The sequence below is a fragment of the Enhydra lutris genome, unplaced genomic scaffold (genome assembly GCF_002288905.1).
Source record: "Enhydra lutris kenyoni isolate GAN:26980312 unplaced genomic scaffold, ASM228890v2 scaffoldscaffold16, whole genome shotgun sequence".
NCBI classification, from domain to species: Eukaryota; Metazoa; Chordata; class Mammalia; order Carnivora; family Mustelidae; genus Enhydra; species Enhydra lutris.
The window spans coordinates 17,871,293-17,885,456 of NW_019154100.1; the positions used below are offsets into that span (position 1 = coordinate 17,871,293).

Consider the following 14,164-nt stretch of genomic DNA (forward strand, 5'->3'; position numbering starts at 1 on the left):
AGGCACCATTTGCATAGAAAATAATGACTGGGGGCCACTGGCCTTGATGCATGCTATGGAGCACCCTGGGCCAAAGAAATAAACTAAAACTGGGTGCCAGGGGGCTCAGTCCATTAGCATTCCAGCCCTTGATCTTAGCTCAGGTCTTGATCTCAGGGTCATGAGTGCAAGCCCTGTGTTGGGCTCCACGCTGGGTATGGAGCCCACTTGAAAAAAAAAAAAAAGGGAAGAAACTAAAACCACTTTCTTAGGGAGACATCACAGGGAAAAATACATTCCAAAAAGATTAAGAATCTAAATGTAAATGAAAAGTACTGAAAAAAGAAAAAAACCTTTTATAATTCTGAGAAGGCAGCCAATCAAAGCTTTACATAAAACCTGAGGCCACAAAAATGAAACGTTGACAGATTTAAACTGCATATAAATGAAAAGCATTATATGATGAAGGGACAAAATTAAGAGATATTAAAAGAAATCTTTGCAATACATACAATAGGCAAAAGTTAACTCCCATTATATTACAGTGTTCCTATAAATCAATTTGCAAACTCCAAGTTAAAAAAGTGACAAAAGCTATAGATAATGCATTTAGAGAAGGGAATAAATGTGATATCTAATGACCAGACTTACTAGTGAGTGAATAAATGCAAAATAAAAAAATGAGATATTATTTTCATCCTGCAGATTCTTAGAAGTTGAAAAGGTTGGGGCGCCTGGGTGGCTCAGTGGGTTAAAGCCTCTGCCTTCGGCTCAGGTCATGATCCCAGGGTCCTGGGATCGAGCCCCACATTGGGCTCTCTGCTCAGCGGGAAGCCTGCTTCCCCCCCTCCCTCTCTGCCTGCCTCTCTGCCTACTTGTGATCTCTGTCTGTCAAATAAATAAAATCCTTAAAAAAAAAAAATAAGTTGAAAAGGTTAATAAAAGGTGAATAATTAAGGGAGAAAAAGTACAACTTACATGTTCATGATGAGAGTGTAAATGAGTTCGTCTTTCTTGGAAGATCATATGACAATATGGAAGCATCCACCAACATATAAAATGTGCAAATCATTCAACATAGCAATTAAATTTGTAGGCTCTTTGCAGAAGTATTTGCATATATGAACAAAGATGTATATGTAAAGCTATTCATTGAAACATTTTGTGTAGTAGAAAAAATAGTGAAAATACTCTGGATGGTCCTTCACAGAATATTAAGTTGTGGCACATTCATACAGTATGCACTGTTGTACTTGAGAATTATTCTATGATATATTGAGAATAAAACATGCATCATGGAGTAATGTAATACAGAGTACTAACAAAATTGGAGCGGGGTACATATATGCATGTAAGTACATGTGTGTATGCACATAGGAGGCTAGAAACATACATAAAAAACTCTAACAGTGATAACCTCCAAGAAGAGGAAGGAGAAAGGTCACAAGAAGTTTCACTCTCTATTGTTTTCCCATTTATATCCATTGTAAGCAAAAGGTGCACTTAATGATTTTTAAAAAATGTAGAAGGGGGCACCTGGCTTGGCTCAGTTGAAAGAGCATGGGACTCTTGATTTGGGGATGTGAGTTCAAGCCCCACAATGGTGTAGAAATTCCTTAAAAATAAATAAATAAATAAATTAATTAATTATTTTTAAAAATGTAAGGAAAGAGTCCGGGGAGATCAGAAAGGGAATGGGAGCCGCGGGTTACCCATTTGTGAAGGGCAGGATGCCATGAACTCATCTCCTAAGGCAGAGCTGCTGCTTGCGGATTGGTAGGACTCACACTGTGGGCTTTGGTGGCCCAACAGGTGCTGGTACGTTCCAGAGGCACGAGGCCTCTGGAGAGGAATGAACAAAGCGATGACAGTCTCTGGAAGATACCATAAGAAATCCTGGCTTTGAGGACTAGTCTTTGAGCTCCCAAAGCTAGGAAAGATGGAGATTCTTGTGATCTAGGATTTGTTTATTCGATTTCTTTGAAGTTAATGCCAAGAATCCAAATGGTTTAAACTGCCCGAAATATTTCTCCTCATTCAGTCTGTTAGTCCATTTATAGATGCATGTGTGTCTGTCTGGGAAAAAGAAAAAAAAAAGGATTGGTTTCTGCATGAGACTCAGTATCTTAATTACAAAAATCCCCACTTGGATTCCACTGGTAACTTAATTGATTAAGCATTCTGTTCTCAGAGTTTTGAGACCTGTATTGAATTAAAGAATTTGCCTCGAAACCTAAGGCAAACCAGAGGCACTATATACCTAAGAGAAAAGTTAAGTTTGAGCTCAGGTATCAAGGCATTTTTTGAAGGATTGAACTATTCTATTCATCTAAATAACCATTCAAAAATCAGAGAGTTGGGCTCTAGGCTTTTCCTTTTAGGAAAAGTTCCATTGTTTTTAAATGCTGAGTAAACATTTGAAAAATACTAATTCAGAAATGTGTTTTTTTTAGATTTTGCTTTTGCGAATAATGTAGACAAGTAAGTGCTTTTTAACTTTACTTTTATTATCAAATTATTTCATAATTGCATTGACTTTAAATTATCTTCGTTTCCCAAAATAGATTTTAATGAGTTAAAAAATGACTAACTTCAATAGATGGGGAAAAAATGCTGTCTTTCTATAAGCTCAAGCTATTTATTCATATTTGACATACTTAGGTTTTTAATACTATTATTATAACCAGAAAAAAATGAAAAGCTGATTCAATGCATAAAAAATAAAACCTAAAACTTATTAGCAAATTACAAATGTTTAATATTCCTCTAAATATGTTCAGTGACAAAAGTTATGTAGATTAACATTTAAATTCCTTGGGATTTACATTTTCAAAAGCAAATACTTCATTAAACTATGGAAAACCTTTCAAATTCATGAATATTGATGAACTTTAAAAATCATCATTCTTTTTAAATTTTGCACTTAGGCATTTTTTTCTTTGGATTCAGGGTTGAAAAATATCATCCCCAAACACATTTATAAAATAATAGCATAATGTGGAGAAATCATAACTTTCTAATAAAATGTACTTAAGACACTCATATGCATATGATGTCTACAAATATTTTAATCACCTCATTTAGCACTGGCGTCAAATCATAAACACATTAAGGTGTGAGACCTAAACTGGGATAGCTGATCCCAAATATGTTCATTTAAATATGTTTATTTTAAAAATGTTTATTTTTATGTTTATTTTTATTTTATATTTATTTAAAAAATAAACAATGTATACAGTAAAAATAGTATTCCTTATTCTGAGAGTCAATAGAGTCAGTAGAGGCCCAAAGTTATCTGTTAGTGGTACTAGGCTATAAATAGCATAGAAAAATATGGCATTTGTTTAAATTAAAATTTCACTGTGGCTTAATGGATTTTTTTTTTTTCTGACATGATTGCCATTTTTGCAGAACTGTGTTTGATGACCCAGAAGATGCTGTGTTTGTAAGGTCCCTGAAGAGATCAGCTATGGCTTTTACCTTCCTGAACTGGGACACAGTTCCAACACGAGAGGAAAAATACCTCGATGAGAAAGGCAGAGAACGCGCTCAAATGCTTACAGTTACACTGAGATAGCCCCTAGTATTTCTAGAAATCCTAGTGGATTTCTGTTGTTTATTAAACTTCTCTGTGATCAAGCATATTATACATTTATTATATTATTTGAAACACATAAACGGAAGCAGAAGCACCATTAATATAATCCTCACACGTTTTACGTTTTTGTTAAAGTAAAACATGTCTACAGAAATGTACACAGATCATTGTGTTCAGCTCAACAGAGTTTCAAAAAAATGAACATGTTCATGTAACAGCAGTCCTAGATCGAGAGAGAGATTATTACCAGCACGTGAACAGCCTCTTCATTCCTGTTACCAGTGCTATTCCCTATCAGGAGTCATCCTTTTAAAGACATCACTGTGATGAACTCCAAATCATCAATTAATTGCGTCTGTCTTTGAAAGGCATATAGGCGCAATCAGAGAAGTTGCATTATTTTGTGTCTGGCTTCTCTTACTGTAAAACCCATGTTGCTTGAGGTGATAGCTCTGTGTTCTCATTGCTGTATGCTATTTCATTGTATGAAGATACCACAATTTATTTATCCAGCCTATCATCTTTTGATGTTGCCTTCGAAGACATTTGATGTTGCCTTCGAAGGCAGTTGCGGGTGTGGGCTAATGATGTGAGCTTGGCCTCCCGGGAGGCCTGCTGCTAGGGGGAAGAGAAACCAGAAAAGCGTTTAGCAGTTGCCTCATGCTGAGAGACAAAATGCATTTCTGGTTTTCCCCGGCTGAGCTAAAGAGTTAGATCAAAAGCTTATAAAAAGCATGGGTGCCTGGGTGGTTCAGTGGGTTAAAGCCTCTACCCTTGGCTCAGGTCATGATCTCAGGGTCCTGGCATCGAGCCCCGTGTTGGGCTCTCTGCTCAGCGGGGAGCCTGCTTCCCCTCTCCCTGCCTGCCTCTCTGGCTACTTGTGATCTCTCTGGCAAATAAATTTTTAAAAATCTTAAAAAAACAAAACAAAACCTTATAAAAAGCAGCGTGACTTCTCCTCCTGTCTGATTGTGCTTCGACCACCACAGAATAACACAGACAGAAAAGACACACACTGGACAAGTGGGGCTGAAATCCAACAGACAAGGGACGGGAGCCCTAGAGGGAACGGTGAACTGTCCCTGAGAATCTGTAACCTCCTTTTACGTGTGGGCACTTCCGATTCTGTACAAAGCCAGGGTCTGAAAATTCAGGCATGATCTGCCAGAGGTCAAGGAAAGGCAGAGAGCTGAGCATCAATGTGGATGTTGTGGCTCGAGACAGACGTGACGGTGTGCAGCTTCCCAGATTTGGTCACAGAAAGGATGGAAATGTTCTCTGGCTCTCTCTTCTGGATCACTTATTCTGCAAGAAGCCAGCTACCATGTTGTGAGGACATTTAGGCAGTCCTCTGGAGGGGCTCATCAGTGAGGAACTGAGGCCACTTTCCGAAAATCCAATGAGGGACTAAGGCCTGTCGCTACAACCTTATAAGGGAGCTGTTTTGCCAGCATATCCTCAGATCTCGTGAAACTTTCAGGTGAATGAACTTCTGGCCAAAAGCTGCTCCGCACCCTCCCAAGAATCCCCAAGCCAGGATCACCGAGTTGAGCGGCTCCTGTGTTTCTGGCCTATAAAAATTACATGAGACAATGCTTGTAGATGCTTCAAGCTGATACATTTTTGGGGTAACTTTTTACACAGCAATAGATAACGAATAGAATAACTCAGTAAAATCCATGGTGCTAGAAGTATTTGTGGTAGGTAAGGAGGCTTTGTGGAGTCTCGCAAAATCTAAGGGAGTCCCGGTGCAGTCTCAAAAGGTTCTTGAATAAGGCCATCTTCGTCAGAGAACTGGTCATTGTTGTAAGAGAAGTTTGGGACAGGCTACTGCATCCACCCTAGCACTAAGAGCCTGACCAACAAACATCAAGTAACTTTGACTGAAGTTACTCATCATGAGCTGAGTACTGTCAGCCCCACAAAGCAATAAAGTTCGGTGGGCAGAGCAGCAACCTATTTCATGATAGAAACGATACTTTGGGGATCAGATTTAAGTGGGCCCATAAGTGGCATAGACAATACTAATTTTGAATTCGACTGGAATAAATTGGATATTATAGTGTCCCAAGTAGCAACTAAAAGAATTCTAAAAGAATGTGTAGCCAGATATTTTATTTTGAATCCCACAATCACTGAAAAGGATGAAAACATTATTCCAATTATAAAAACATGGCTAGCAAATTTTACTTACTCTCCTTTAAAGAACTAATGGAAATATGTCTTCATTTATATGGAAAAAAAGGTTTGCTTCATTTTTTTTCCAACTTACAGTCTTCTTAGGTTTGTTTGGTACATAATGTCCAAGGATTATAGTTTTGCCTAACAGAAGGAATAGAGAAAAGTATGTTTATTCTGCTTCCAGAAGCATAAGTGTTCAGATTATGTATTTTTTAAGGATTTTATTTATTTACTTGAGAGCAAGAGTGCATGAGCAGTGGGGGGGAGGGGCAAAGGAGAGAGAGAAACAGACTCCTGATGAGCTGGGAGCCTAACTCTGGGCTCCATCCCAGGACCCTGGGATCATGACCTGAGCCAAAGGCAGATGCTTAACTGACTGAGCCACCCAGGTGCTCCAAGAAAACTTTCTTGATAGCATATTGAAAATAATTTCAACATGACTAAAAACAAAATGAACCACCTATTTTGATATTATAATGGAGATAGCAATTTGAGATTATGTATGACAAAGGAAGGGATTATAATCAGAACCAACCCGATTGTCTCTTAAACTCCATTTTCCAACCCCCTCTTCCCCAAAATACATCATAGAAAATTGTAACACTGGGGGCGCCTGGGTGGCTCAGTGGGTTAAGCCTCTGCCTTCGGCTCAGGTCATGATCCCAAAGTCCTGGAATCGAGTCCCGCATCGGGCTCTCTGCTCAGCGGGGAGCCTGCTTCCTCCTCTCTCTCTCTCTCTACTTGTGATCTTTCTCTGTCAAATAAATAAATAAAATCTTAAAAAAAAAAAATTGTAACACTGATATGGCTTATACCTGAAGTCCTCTTCGTCCACTGGCAGTTATAGCTATGCTAGATTCTGATTCCTGTCAGCATTCACTTCAACGAAGGGAAAAAGTTCCTCTCCATTGCCACATCTCTCAGTTTTCCTATTTCCTCCTGCTTTTGCATAATTCTCTATGTATTCGAAGACAGGTATCATAATGGTAACACAAAATGGAGGTAACACACATACAAAAAAAAAGGCAATTAAAAATCAGATAACGCACATAAAAACACCGGTGGGAGAGGGCAGCCTGGGAGGATGACTTTACTAGTCAAAGAGGGAGTTTCTCAGTGTGTAGATGAGGAATCTTGACAGGTAAGTGAGGCTTGTCATGACTGACAAGTGTAGGGGCCAATCTGCCTGCTGAATCCCTACCCAGCTAACCCTTCACACTGAATTCACTCACAAGGAGTCTTCACGGAACAGTGTGCCAAAGGGCGTACAGGTGTAGTGCTGGGGTTGGGAGAAAAGTCAATGAGTGAAGGAAGGGAGAACCAGCAACATAGAAGAATCTTGATCAGTGAAGTGAGGTGGGAAATGGAGTCATTTTGATTTGCAATAGTACTCATGAAAACCCTTCTTACTCTGTTCTCTAGCATTTGAATTTCCTAAAATGTAGGTTCTCTAATATTTCTCTAGTTTTTGCCATCCCTCAACAGCAATAAACCAGGAAACAAGATGTGTTGGTTATATCAGCAGGCATGATTTATTTTACAATCATTACAAAAAACTCTGAAACACAGCACTGTCTTTGGCAATCAGGCCCTAGCCTGGCTTCCGCACTGCATGTGCTGAGCAGTGGTGGCAGCACATTCTAAAAGTGACAGTTATAAATCAGTTTCTGGGCAGGAAGAGCCCCATGAAAAGCTTAGAGAAAGAAAAAAAGCCTTTCAAGTAGAATATGGCACATGAATCTGTTTTATAACTGGGGACACACTCTGTTTAGCCATTATTTAATCAGAAATTTCATGAGACACCCTTTTTAATGCACATGCTGAGATAATTGTGGCTATGCCTTTGTTCTGACATATCTGAAGGTACAAATGCTATAGATAAAATGTCACTGCAGGAACTATATAAAGTTCAGACTGCTCAAAATTGTTTCTATACAAAACTACAATGAATAAACTGTGACAGACCCTGTAATGTACACCTTTTCTTCATTTCGCTGCATCTAAATAAGTAGGACTTCACTATTATAAATGCTATTTATATGCATCTTATTCACATATAAGTTATGACTTGTTTAACTATCCATCTCCGTGGCTAGTAAAGTCTTCTTTCCTGAAGAATCTTTCTCCAACGCCTGTTCTGCTTGCCCCTTTGTTCCCCAGAGCCTACATTTCTTCTTGAAGGGGACTTCTTTTGTTTTGAGAACAACTGCTGAGAAGCTGGCCTCAGAAAGGGAGTCAAAATGTTTCTGCGATACTTTGAAACACACATTTTTCCCTTGGAATAACTGTTCAATCACAGTACAGAAATCACCAGGAACTCAGGGCATGGTAGACAGAGCTTTGCTTGAAGGCATCTATTCTAGGAAACATGGACTCCCGCCATGGTGCCATGCAGGTGTCATGAGGCAGTGAGGACAGTCACGTGAGCTCTCTGGCTACCTGCCAGGGCATGAACCATCCGTGCTGGCCCCGCTTTGCCCTTCACTCCTCAGATTCCTGCGGGCCTGCAGGAGCGTCCTGGAAGCCTTCCAACCCCGCTCCACTTGGAGAACATTCTTTCTCCCCTTCTACAGACTCCTTAGGCTGACAAGTCTCTTGGGAGATTCCCGCATCAGACTCCGGCTGCTCTTCATGAACACAATTAGAATTGACATCAAGTTTGCCATCTGATACAAAGAAAAGAGAGAGAGAGAGAGAAAGTCATTTTGCTGTTCCTATTACATGTCAGTCTATCGTCTGAATGCTTTCCGTGTATTAAATTACTGAATCCTCACAACAGCCACATGAGGTAAATGATCCCTATTATCATTATTGTCATGATTTTTACACATGTGGAAACTGAGAAGAGATGGGCTTGGCGACTTCCTCAGAGTTTCACAGTCAGGATAGCAGCAGAACCAGGATTTGGACTCAAGCCTCTGGCTCTGCAGCCAAGCCTGGAAATCTCTGAAATGCTTGTCTGGGACCTGCCTTCGAAGAGAGCTTTGCCATGAGGGAGCTTGAGGTCTTTGGGTAAGTGCCTGAGCAGGGTGCTTTCCTCACCTGTGAAGTGGGGGGTAAGAAAGCCTCGCCTACACGGCTGGAGAATAAAGGTGCCTGTGACACTTCGAAGAGTGGGCGGCCCCTGCTGATGCCTACCAGCCGGGAACTCCCTCTGTCCTGACCATCTTACTCTCTCCCTCATTAGGTAACAGGACCAGCTGTCAGCCTCTGTCTTCAACATGCAGGATACAAAAGTTGGGTCCGGAAAACAGGAGAAGGAATGGCAGTCAGAAAGCCTGACGATTCTCTGAACCATTTATTTATACAAATTAAATTTTGTACAAATTGTTCAACCCTACTCCTAGTGTATCTCAAGCAAGCAGTGAAGGCAACGCAGTCTACTGAGGGGTGGGGGTGGAAGGGCTTTGTTATCAGTCAACCAGGCAACCTTTTCAAGCTAGATGCTCTCCACAAAACGTACGATATGTTCTCCGGGGTGGGACAAGGGCCTGGAGGTGGGTTCCACTGCAGTCTGGGAATCCCTGCTAAAGCAACTCACTGTTTCTGATGAAAATGAGTCATATACCTCATGAGGGAGGGAGAGAGAAAGTAATATGGAGTTCAATGCCTAGATACTTAGAGAAACCTAATCCATACATTAGAGCTACAATCTAATCTGTAATTTATAAATTTACTCTGTAATTTCACCTACAGCTTTGTATTTTAATTGAAAAAATTAAAGGTTCCCAACCTTAAAATCTTTGGGTAGCCATTAGGGGAAATTTAATTATTTCCTTAGTCAAAGACCTTAAGATCCCTTGTGAGCCGAGTATAAGTGAACACTCATTTAGAGTCCCATCATTGCAGGGCATTCCTGTGAGTCAGAATGTAGAATACAGAATAAACTATATGCCTTAGAATTCTATAGCTTCTGTCTTCCAGGGACTTCTAGGCTAACCATATTATGTACATTATCCCAACAACTCCAAAGAGGGACACGCTGGAATGTGATTCTTATATCGGTCAAGTCCAAGTATCCTTGGTCCCCAGAGAAGACTCAGTTCCTTGGTGCCTGCGTTAATATCATTAATAATATCATTCCTCTGCCCAATGAGAATCAGTATGAGCTCGCTTTTTATATACATACTGTTTTCCTCTTCACTCTTTTCTTTGGCAGCTTCCAATTGTTGTTTTTCGTAAATGTCCTTTAGATCCTTACAGATTTTCTTATGTGCAAACCAGTGTGTTTTCTGGCAGGTTTGATCACAATATATAACCTGAAAACAATTGTAAGTTTACGTCATTTCAAGAGCTGTGACTGCATGATATTCCAACTATGACATTAAACCAAGAGCTATGCTGTAAAAAATGCTGTTTCCTATGCTTTCCTTTATTTTTATAAAGATTTATTTATTTTGAGAAAGACAGCAAATGAGAGCTAGAGGGGGGATGGGGACAGGCAGAGGAAGACAGAGTCCTAAGCAGACTCTGCACTGAGTGTGGAGCCCAACACAGGGCTTGATTCCATGATCTTGAGATGACAACCTGAGCCAAAACCTGGGTGCCACCCAGGTGCCCCTATGCCTTCTTTTTAAAACCATGATGCCCACTGATTTAAATTTGTCGTTTTTAACTTATACTTTACAACAATAGATATATATTAAGTGGTCTACCAAAGACCTTAACAAATGATTTAAGAAGAACCTACTATGTGTCAGGATTGTACAATGACAAGGAGATAGAGCTGTCTCAGAGGAAACTAAGCTTGAGAAAGAGCTGGATGGAACGGCATGGAGGGAGGCAGATACCCAACATGACTCACATCGTAATACAGGTTGTAACAGCAACAGGAGCACAAAGAAAGCAGTGACTCACTCTGTATGAAGAGAGTCAGTCAACAGAGAAATGGGCAAGAAGCATTCCAAGCAGAGATTATCTTATACAAAAATGCAAGAAGGAAAGTGAATTATATGTTCAAGGACAGGGAGGAGTTTCTGTAAATGGAATTGAGATTTTTGTAAGATTATATGCCAAGCACTGTGCTAAACCCTTACACAGAGAGGATTACATAAACCCTACATGTACTGTAAACTGTTTCATTGGTCCCGATTCTTTATTCTTCCCTTCATGTGTATACTTCCTCATGAGATTTCAAAGTTCTTTTCACTAATGGGAAGGAGAATTCACTCTAAGTTTGGCTGTGTGACTTGTTTTGGCCAAAGGAATGTGAGAATACAACAATTTCAAGACTAGACTACGAGGGACCTTGTGTTTCTCTACTCGTGCCCTTTTACCTCTAACTAGAATGGCTCAGCCTGGCCTGCTGGTCCAAGGAGGATAGGAGACACAGGGAGAAAAAGTGCCCCGGCTAATCCCAGCCAGCTGCCAACATGGGAAATTAGCAAATGATTGTTGTCACAGTGTTTTACATGCAGCAACGGTTATCCTACGTAGATGGTCTCAATGAATGAATTCTCACAATGCTAACCCCATTTCACATACAAGGAAACTGAAGTTCAAAGAAGTAAGTAGTTGAAGGAGAATGAAGCTGCAGAAGTAAGTCACAACAAAATGTGATGGCTATTATTAATATGCTGAAGAATTCCAAACTTGAAAACAAGAGGAGATTAATATGATGAAATAAATAAATTAATATAACTTAGAGGGTAAAGTGAATGTACAGATGAATGCTTATGGGTAATATCTGTGAGGAGAAGGTAGGCCCTTTACAAAGATCATGGTGGCAGAAGTGGGGAGCGGAGTTCAGAAGAGCTTAAAGATCGGTGGCAGTCACAAGGGAGCTGGCAGTCTACAAGAAATGATGAAGAGATTGTAGTTCAAGTCACCATCGGAAGATTTAAGATGGCGTATTTATGAACTGGCCTGCTCTAGGCTCTTATATCTGCAACAGTCAATGTGTTACATACAATCTTTCTCTCGTTCATTCACTCATATTCCTTCTTTCTTGGAAGTGGTTTACCCAGATGCTGCGGCAGCCTGGAACATATGGCAAAGAACTACGCCGAACATTTATCCCATACCGCTCTTTCAAATTACTTTTAATTATTAGATGCACAGAATTAGAATTTATGCTCTATTAGAATGTATTAGAAAACTAATGTCAACCATTTTATTTAGAGAACATTACAACTCACTTATCAAACTGGATATGAAACCTAAACCGTATTGAAGAACTTCGAGGAACTTCATTCTTACCATCTTGCAGACAGAACATCTTTTACTTGCTCCCTTCTCTCCACAGGTAGTGCAAAATTCCACATCCACAAAACCCACCTGACCAGTGATGGCTTGGGTAAGAACAGAGAATGCAGTGGGATCAGAACCCTAGAAGAGGTATGAAGAAGAGGAAAACACACTTTGAAATCGCCATCGGAAGACTACAGAGTTGACACTCCATGAATGATGTTGTCCAGAAGCAGGCACACCAGAGATGGAGTCATTCAGGCTGCCGGTGACCCAGACTTTATCTACGTTACCTTGTAAGAGCATGGTAGTCAGAGTCAATTACTGCTTCAGAAAAGAATCCAGGGTACCCCTGAATAAGGACACAGAATCTTTCTTGTCACTCTTTCTTGTTATACAAAATCTTGGTGGCAAGAACTCTTTCTCATTATACAAAATCTCGTCATTTACTTTGTTACATAAGAGTTTGTTTAAGCACCAGAGCTCCTCCCACAGAAAGATACTCAACTTAAAAACAAACAGGATGCTTTACTCAACACATCCTATAAAATCAGAGACATTAGCTAGTCTCCCAGAAGTCAAAATATACTCTGGCAAGTGATAAAGCACAACAACTTTAATAGGATACTCTGTTGCTTCACATTTCCTGCTGAGCTTTGTGACAGGGAGAAGCCAGAGATCCATAGGAGGAAGAGGGAACCGAAACCTTGGCGGGAGGGCCCAGGCATCAGCACTGTCAGAAAGTGCCACAGGCAATCCTCATGGAAGGCCAACCCTAAGAATTACCCTGTGACAGGAAATGGTTAGTACTGCTTCAGTGGCTTGTGAACTTGCGAGTTTAACAAAACCCATTAGGAAGTAAACAGTGGCTTCCTGGGACATTCACAAGCACAGACACTGTCCAGATAAATCAAATTTTCCAGAGAGAATATATAATTCTTTAAGAAGAAAAGTTTTTATTTTTATTTTTTATTTATTTGTTTTTAAAGATTTTTTAAAATTTATTTGACAGAGAGACACAACGAGAGAGTGAACAGAAGCAGGGTGAGTGGGAGAAGGAGAAGCAGGCTCCCCGCTAAGCAGAGAGCCTGATTCGGGGCTCGATCCCAGGAGCCTGGGATCATGACCTGAGCCGAAGGCAGACACTTAACGACTGAGCCACCCACGTGCCCTGTAAGAAGAAAAATTTTTAAAGGGAGAAAAATTTTCTAAGATGGATTATATCCTATTCTCTCTATTTATAAACCTTTTCTCAATGACTCAGATCACTAGGGTAAACATTAATGATTACACTGCATCAACTTGAAGGACAATAATGCTATGATTCAGGGCTATAGTGAATGGTTCAACCCCACATTGTTCTGCTTTGACTTTTTCTTTAAAGTACTCTGAGCTATTTTCAGTTCTGCTGTTTTCCACTTTGAAGGTGAAATGTCAGCTACCACTTGTTAGTGTTGAAAACAGCCCAGGGCTGGCCGGGCTAGCTGCTTCTCTGACGTCCATTCCCCCAATTTCTGCACCAAGAGAAGTGGAACGTCATTCAGAGGAGCAGGGTCCAGACCAACCGAAACTGCTCTTTTCCCCAGACAACCTGCAAAGCTAAGAGTAGATCTGTGACAGATCTGGTCTGCCTATCTCTGTGCTTCTGAGTATATGGCAATGAATAAACCCTACTGATTTAATTCACGGGTAGTCGGAGTTTGATATGTGGACAAAACCAAATTCATAATTGATAAAACACCCTCATAATTTGCTACCTTTAATCTTCCAAAAGTTCAAATACCAAATAGCCAAGTATATTAAAAAGTAAGGGCAAAAAAATCTCTATGTGAAATCATGGAGAACTCTCCGGGATAAACGAATGCATGAACTTCATGAAATCACCTTGTCTCTTCAGGTCTTTCTTATTTCATGGCTCTGAGCAGACAAAGTCTTAATATATGAAGGAGCACTGAGAACCCACCTGTCCTCATTTCTCACACTGAGAAGGATGGGACAGCCTAGAGAAGGCAGAGAAGAACCAACATTGCTGGAGGGTGGGAGGAAGCCATGGACAGGACCAAGTGTCAGGATCAGCTTCTTACCCAACAGACAAAAGGCTGATAAAGGATTTGATGGAAATGTAGCAAAGCATGACTGGTGTAGATATGGTGAACAGAAATGTGTTCAAAACACGAAGAGTGAGGGAGGATCTTAAGACATACTACTTAAATAAGTATA

General features: G+C 40.2%; 2 protein-coding genes across 2 annotated transcripts in view; one reads left to right on the top strand and one right to left on the bottom strand.

Annotated features, from left to right (window-relative positions):
* LOC111147454 (leucine rich repeat containing 72) overlaps positions 1 to 3,556 on the top strand; it is a 47,615-nt gene extending 44,059 nt beyond the window's left edge. Inside the window, exons 8-9 of the mRNA XM_022503465.1 lie at positions 2,433 to 2,460; positions 3,391 to 3,556. Of these exons, the coding sequence (XP_022359173.1) occupies positions 2,433 to 2,460; positions 3,391 to 3,556 (194 nt within the window). The remainder of the gene's footprint in view (positions 1 to 2,432; positions 2,461 to 3,390) is intronic.
* Positions 3,557 to 7,267: 3,711 nt separating this feature from the next.
* Positions 7,268 to 14,164, bottom strand: part of LOC111147389 (ankyrin repeat and MYND domain containing 2) — a 35,833-nt gene continuing 28,936 nt past the window's right edge. Inside the window, exons 8-10 of the mRNA XM_022503391.1 lie at positions 11,957 to 12,085; positions 9,888 to 10,017; positions 7,268 to 8,424 (exon numbers count right to left, since the gene is read on the bottom strand). Of these exons, the coding sequence (XP_022359099.1) occupies positions 8,240 to 8,424; positions 9,888 to 10,017; positions 11,957 to 12,085 (444 nt within the window). The 3' untranslated portion in view covers positions 7,268 to 8,239. The remainder of the gene's footprint in view (positions 8,425 to 9,887; positions 10,018 to 11,956; positions 12,086 to 14,164) is intronic.